This window comes from Nicotiana tomentosiformis, chromosome 11, assembly GCF_000390325.3.
Source record: "Nicotiana tomentosiformis chromosome 11, ASM39032v3, whole genome shotgun sequence".
NCBI lineage: Eukaryota > Viridiplantae > Streptophyta > Magnoliopsida > Solanales > Solanaceae > Nicotiana > Nicotiana tomentosiformis.
In genome coordinates, this window is record NC_090822.1 from 86,862,198 (window position 1) to 86,870,226 (window position 8,029).

An 8,029-nucleotide genomic window follows, 5' to 3' on the forward strand; every position below is an offset into this window, starting at 1 on the left:
GTGTGACGTGAAGTAATTATTCTATAAGCAATAATGCGCTTTTGCATTATCCAATCCTCATCAATCCAATGACTGGTAACAGTAAGGTAATCACAGTCATTACCACTTCTACCAATATCAGTTGTAATAGCAACACGACAATTTACATGAGTAAATAAATAGCGCAAATATTGTGCATATTCATATTTATATTTATAAATATCGCTCTTTACAGTTGTGCGAGAAAAACCTTTATAAGTAGGATTATAAACTTTTTCTAATATAATGCACAAAGTGAGGGTTAGAAGGAAAACTATAGGGTAAGCACATAACATTAACCATTTTTACCAATTCTTCCCGATATTCTTTTGGATCATAATATAAAATACCACCGGTAACAGTGTTAATTCCTGGTTGAAATTGATTTGACCCGGTACTAAGGTCAACCTGACTAGGTGCACCCTCGGCCAAAGCTTTCATACGAAAATATCTAGCTTTATCTTGAGGGTGTAGCAATATGTGTCTAGTCAAACTTCCCTCCTCCCTCCCCCCCGACCGACTTCCAACATATTTAAAAACTAACTCTTTGCCACAAGTTTTACACTTAGTCCTATTTTTTCTCTTAGTTGAGTAAATAATGGCCAAACAACAGATGTTTCTGCCCGTTTAGAAGGTTGTCTAAAAAAAGTAGGGGCAATAACAGGAGGGTTAGACGGGGCATCATTTGGATTATTATTAATTGGGTTAACTTAATGAGCAGGACTAGTGGGTGTATCGTCATCCTGTTGCGTTTCATTAAAATCTATTTTTTCATCATCATTTTCATCAATAGTTGGATACACCATAAAGAGCATTCATATATTCATGATTTAATTATTCACCGGGTGCAATATTATGACAAAATTGACTCTCGGTAAATTGTAATAAACTATTATCGCTATCAAGAATAAGAGGTGTAGGACGGGTAACAGGTTTGGGTCGGGGAGCCGAGGGAAGTGGAGGAGGAACAGATTGGCCACTAGATTTACCACTCTAGAATTTTTCCTTATTTTTACTAAATATTTTTTTAAGGAATAAGCCATCTTAATTAATCAAGCAATACAAAATAAATAAAATAAACAAAACTAATAATATTAAAACTTAAGAGTTGGAATGAGTTTACCGAATTGACGAACAACTTGTTGAAAATTAATTATCGTTGAAGACTTGAAGACTTCAATTCACCAACTTCACAATTTTGCACAAATTGTAACAATAAAGTAAGTAATTATAGAAGAAAATTAGAGAGAGATTGAGAGATTGATGATTTTGTGAGAAAAATAAAAGAATGGGAGGGTATTTATAGTTGAAAAATAGGGAAAAAGTGTAATTATAAAAAATTTGGGGTTAAAACAAAATTGGAGGGGAGGGGTTAAATGGCTATTTTATAAATAGCCAATGGCTATTTTGGCAGGTAAAACGATCATATTTTATATGCCATAACGGCTATAATGTGGCATATTTTTTTTAAAAAAAAATTTAGCCGTTGGGCCCGGATAGACCCGTTTAGGATCACTTGAACCGGCGCACTTCCCAGCCGGTCCCGGTCCTAACTGGTCTCGCGGGCCTCGCCTATGGGATCGGCCCACTACCCAGCCCACCTCCCCACGGTCCCGGTCCTATCCAGTTAGGACCGTTTAGGCCCACCGCCCATTTGGGCTTGCGGTCCTGGATCGGGCCCGGTCCTAACCAACCCACATGCCACCCTTACCTCCCGCTCTTTTTGAGTTCAAATATAGCGTGGTGCGTAGTGAATAATCGCGCTATATATAAAATGGTACACAATTTTTTTTTCTCCTATTTGTGTCTTTTGAGTCCAAAAGAACCACACTTTGATTCCGGACTCCCACTATCAAGGTTTCCTAGTACTAACTTAAGGCAAGAAGAAATTACCAAATTAATTATATCCTGGCATTAACGATTGTAGTTACACTGAAATGTGAAAAATTATATAGTTTGAAGGTTAACTGTAAGTACAAAATTGAATATTTACCAAACAATTGAGGGACGAAGATCGTTTTTCTTATTTCTTTTTTCTAATTTCTGAAGACCGGCCTATACGTCCTAACTCCTAAGGTGTAACATCTAGCAGTTCACATGGTCAGTTGTCACCTTGAAAAAGAAAAAAGACAACTCATTAACTATTTTTATTTAGTGAGGGACCATCAAATTGATCTGACCAAGTAATTCCTATGATCCTCATGTCATATTCAAATCAATATTATTATAAACACTAAACAGGCTTGCAATGTTCTGTCAAGAAGAGACCAAAAACAATGACATATAATAAAAAAAATCTATAGTATCAGATAGAAGCATAATTTACAAAAGAGTCCAAAACATTTTTCTATGTTACATAGTTAATAAAACTCAACTGGAGATCAGTAACTTATGATAACAGTAAAGGTTCAAAATTACACTATAGTTCGAATTGTGACCACTTAACCAATAAAACCGCTCCGCGACGTAGATCTCAGCCAACTCAAAACCAGAAGCAGACTATGGTAAAGAATATTCAGAAAAGAACATCACTTGGATGCATACAATCCATTGCCAGACAATATTTAACCTCTACATATAGCAAATTATGAGAAACCATATTATGACAAAAGGAAAGGCATTATTTGCCCGTTTTTTCTTTTTTCAACCTCAAAAAGAAAACCAGTAATACAACAATATATGCAGAAACATATATACAAATTACTGAGAAAAGGCAAATACGGGTGTAAAATTGCAGTGGTACATACTTTTAAAACATGTACTGACAGTTTTGTTAGTCATCCTTGCAATCATTATCAGGCTTAGCTTCATAACCCCCTTCTGGTCTCTTCACAAGTGCATATGGCATGTACGTACCAAGTATCCTATCCCACGTCACAAAGAAGGGTTGTGAAAAGTTATACTTGCTTCCGTAAAGTTGGTGATGAACGTCGTGGTAAGCTGAGTTGTTCTTAAAGACGATATGGAACAGGTTTCCCGGTAGCCATAGTCCACAATGATCATCGACTGTCTTGATGGTCGCAAACGAGAAAAAGAAGATAGAAGCTCGAGGAGACATGCCTGAGAAAAGGAAAGCTAGGGCCCCACCTATAGTGTCGAGTATCAGACCCTCTAAAGGGTGATTGTACAAAGCTCCGAATGCATATGGAACAACTAGCCGGTGATGCTGAGAATGGATATGCTTGTATAGGAACTTGTTTTGATGCATGTAGCGATGCATAAAATATTGCCAAGTATCTAACACCACCATTGCAACAAAGAACTGTCTAGCAAGAACAAGGACGCCAGCCTGTTGATTTCCGCCAGATTCTCCATCATTACCTGTGACCTGTTCCGGAGAAGAATTTAGTGAACAAGAATAAATCATCAAACTTGCATCCAGAAACGCATTGACATATAAACACAAATAATAAAGAGTCTGGAAGAAAAATATTAGAGGAGAGAGCACAAGGGGAATAAGATATAGAATGGACCTAGAAAAATCACTTTATTGTGGATTGACCAAGAATGATTTCATTTTGCAATCAGCTAAAAGACATTCCAAAAGCCAAGGTCCGATAACAATCTCTGAACCATATGACGTTGGACTAGATGTTCGCTTAAAGAACTCCAGTTGGCTGTTATATGTCAGAACAGCTCAAGTGGGGGATGTATTCAGTAAGCTGCACTGCAGAAACTAAAGAAATTGGAAACTACACTATTGATCATATAAGCTAGGACCAATAACTCCAAAGTGTAGTTTAACCCACATGGGCCCAAAAGTACAAGTCAACTGCCTCATTTTGAGGTAGCGGAAGTTTGGCAGATGCAGACATGTTGTAAATAGAATGAACTATCTTACACAAAACACGAGTAATCTCTCACTTCTTAGTTGTCACCATTTCATCTCTATCACCGTTGACATCAATCCAAGGATGCACTGATTTCTCTTTCCTCTTCTTTGATGGGCAGAAACAACTTATTCCCATAAAAGATCCAGCTTATATGCTGAGCTAGGAGAGCAATACTCTTCTTCAAACTCTAAAAAGTAGAAAACCACCCAAATTCCTCGTTGGTTACCTTTTCAATAATCCAAATGTACAGTTAAGAGGCTAGTGAAGACACCGAGCAGCCTATTTTCTCATTAAGCACTCTTTTTTTTCAACTTACAAAGAATAAACTCTAACTAAACAGAGATCGAAGACATTATCCCTTGCTAGTTCTTTTAATCACCACCGCGAGAGTTTGACAATAAAGAAATCTATTTGTGTCGTCATCCATCCAAGGACATCACAATAATTAAATACACATTTTAGGCTACCAAAAGGAGGGATGAGAGGATAGCCTACCAGACCAATGTCTCTACACCAATCTGCAAAACAGCTCAATCCAGACAAAAAATAGAAAAGCATTGATCGTTAAATTCTTCATAGATGCATCATTATTATTTTGAAGCTACCATCTCCCTCCAACCCCCTTTATCTCACACAATAATTTTCTTGGAAAAACAAATATTCTAGCATCAACTTATCGGGGCTCCTTCAACATAACGTGTTTTTAGTTGAGCATCCCAACACTTCTAGACACACAAACACCCAGAAAAGAGAGAGGAAGCCATAACTTCTATCAACTTAACATGAACTATTCCAAGAAGATAAGATCAATTCTTTTCCTTCAAGCACTGATACCTAATAGAAAAGATCAAAAATTGCAATTGAGCTGCTTTTTCTATTCCAGATACTGACAAACTTGTGATTCAACCAGCATTATGCCACTATCAGCCAAAACTATAGTGCACATTAGTATCTGATACTTGCACAAAATCATGTTATTCTCCACGGTATTGCTTTCCTTTCCCAAATTAAGGGAATTATTATCTGCCAACCTCAGAATTTATATATAATTAAATATAAAGAGCTCAGATAAACAGAGGCACTTGTGTTTCATAGGTTCATAAAATTCTCGGATATTTCATAAAGAACACTTCAAATCACTATCTATAACAGCTACATAGACAAGTGATTTCTCTGCCCATATGTAAGACAAATTCTATAAACAGCAGCGTACACATCAATAAGAAGTCTACCATGTATTTTTAAGCGTATACCATCTCCCCCCTGTATGAAATATACCATGCAAGTATACACTTCACATGTATTAAATCCAAAACCTCAAAAAGATTAAAAGAAAGTATGTGGTCTTCAATCAAAAGCAGATAGCATCCACCATTACAGAATCAATCAACTATGACTCAAACCCAAACTAGATGGGGTTAACGGTATGAATCCTCTATATGCATTCCGCTCTATCCAGACCCATTTCATTTTAATACTAATTAAATCAGCTGCTAACGCAAACAGCCATGCATAAAGGTAATAAAGAAAAATACAAGGAGTTGCTAAGAAATTCCCATGAAAGAAAATATAACTAATAAGCACAATTCAAATGTAACAACTCAACAGTCGTCATTTCTCTATATCTCCGAAAAAAGAAAATACCAGACATATGCTCAACAAAAAAAAGGGAATTTTTCAATATAAACTCCACCATCCTGCAAATGATCACAAATTATGCAGCAATAAAAACTAATTGTAAATCAACCACCCCTTGAAGATCTTCATCAGATTCAAATAATGAAAAATCCAACAATGTATGCCTTGAGGTGCCAAATTCCAAACTTAAGGTCTATTCACTGTCGTAATAGCCTCCTCAAGTTCCTCTTCCATGCCCACCACAGCCACAGTGTATCAACACAACATGCAAGTATAAATTGCACATTGCTTACACCAAACTACATATTTAAAACTCAAAATACAAGGATCAAACAAAAATTCCAAACTTTGATCAACAGAGGATAGCAGCCACCTTTAAAGGTCAATCAGTCAATCAAAAACTATTCTTTAATCCTAAATTGGCTGGCTATATAAAGCCTCTGTATCCAACTGATCTAGAAAATGCATCCTATGTTTCAAATTGAAAGTACTTATCATAGTTTAAACTATTTTTGCGCTGGCGGTCAACCTACCACAACCTTCCTCCTTTATCCAGGAGGAGTTGTCAGGCTTAGTAACAACCAACTATGCTTTGTAAAATTCAAAAGAAGACTATAAGAAACATGCTTCAAAAGGCAAGAATACAGCAATTACCATTTCTCAATCTCCAAAAAGGGAAAAATCACACAGAAAATTGTCAAAACAAAAGAAAAGAACCAAACTTTGCAATAAAGGGGAGATGGGGTTACGAACCGCGAAGAGAACTGTAGCAACAACAGCCTGAACAGCCTGCTGAAGAAGAACCCCTTTAACAACCTCTTTCTTTGTAACCAAATTCTTCTCATCCTCATCTTTCTTTGTATGCAACCTATAATTCTCCATACCCCCAAGCATACAATACAATCCTGAATATACCCAATACACCACTATTGGCGAAATTGTCCCCAACAATTCATCTGACACACCATATAATCCTCCGCTAAAATCATCATTATCAATACTCATATTGCCTTATAGCAAATACAATTACAATTACAATAACACAGATTCTTGGAAATTACGAAAAAGATTCAAACTTTGTGTATATAAGATTAGATTCTTGGTAGCTATGAAAAAAAGATACAAACTTTATGTAAATGAAACAAGATTAATGGAAACTATGAAAAAAGATTCAAACTTTATATAAATAAAACTAGATTCTTGGTAACTATGGAGAAAACAAAATTAAAACTTTATGTAAAATTGTGAGTGTTTATTTATGGAAAAAGGGGAGATTGGAGCTAGGGTTTGTGAGGGGGTGGATTGAATTCTCTTCCAAATTTAATTGGAAGGAATTCAAGAAAACACAAAAAAGGTAAAGCTAGGCAAAAGAGAAACCTAATGATGATCAATATCTAGTTGTTTTTGTTCCATCTGTGTTTTGAAGTAATAATAAAAAGGACATTATTATTTGCAGCAAGAGTAGATATTATTGCTATTGTTTTCATCATCAATATATATGAGGAATCTAGAAATGCTTTTTGAGAAGTAGTAATAATATTGAAGAAAATAAATAGTACTAATAATATAATTATGCTTTAGAGAAAAAGAAAGAAAATAATGATTTTTTCCATTGTGGGACCCAAGGTGGGAGGTGGGATAGTCTTTAATGTGATTGAACTAATAAACAATTGATGTGCCAAAATATGTATATTAAGTAGTATTTGGTTTTTTGCAAAGTCAATTTTTTTTTAATAAAAGGATATGCATTTGTTTTTTCTTTTCCTTTTTACTCTTTTTTTTGGTTGTGTTTAGGACTGTGAATTTTAAGTAGAGAGAGACAGTCTCTGATAGAGTGATAGTATTGAAACATTTGAATGACGTTTTGGTAATAATACTACCACTAATATGAAGCAGTAGTATCTTTTTTTTACCTCATAAAAACCCTTTACAAATGATGGACCTATAAATAATGAAAGGAGAAAAAGAACATTTACTTGCACCGAATATTTATATAATAGTTAAATTTTTTATTACACATAATATATATCTTATATTCATTGGTTTTGATATGAACACCAAATGCAAGTAATTTATATATCTAAAAAAATGTAGGAAAAGAACATTTAACGAACTAGAACTCCACATTTGAATAACCAGACCTAACATGACGTTGCAATTATTAAACCACGACTCTATCTCCGAATATTGCTGGTTTTCTTTTGAAATTCTTCTTCTATTACACCGGGAGAGGAAAATGGAAATGGAAAGAAGGTGAAAGAAAACAATGATTTCTTTGATAATTTCATAGTTGCCTTCGATAAATTCCACAAAACTTTCTTCTCTTCTCTTGCTGATGATTTCTAATCGAAAGTGATGAATTAATTTTATAACGATGGTGTGTTACAATTTGAGTTAATCTCGATGAAATTAGTACATCTATTAACAGGGGCGGAGCTAGAGTGGCGGGAGCAGGTTCTGCCGAACCCCTCTTAAAATTTTTATTGAATATATATAAATTATTAATTTAAAACTCAGTAACATCAAAAGATTAGAATCCT

At 35.0% G+C, this 8,029-nt stretch overlaps 1 protein-coding gene across 1 annotated transcript; it reads right to left on the reverse strand.

The window, feature by feature from the left end:
* Nucleotides 1–2,618: 2,618 nt before the first annotated feature.
* Nucleotides 2,619–7,011, reverse strand: LOC104116808 (sphinganine C4-monooxygenase 1-like). The gene is made up of 2 exons (XM_009627746.4): nt 6,243–7,011; nt 2,619–3,346 (listed from the first exon to the last, which is right to left on the reverse strand). The coding sequence occupies exons 1-2, from the start codon at nt 6,492–6,494 to the stop codon at nt 2,792–2,794; spliced, it is 807 nt and encodes a 268-aa protein (XP_009626041.1). The 5' UTR covers nt 6,495–7,011; the 3' UTR covers nt 2,619–2,791.
* Nucleotides 7,012–8,029: the final 1,018 nt, after the last annotated feature.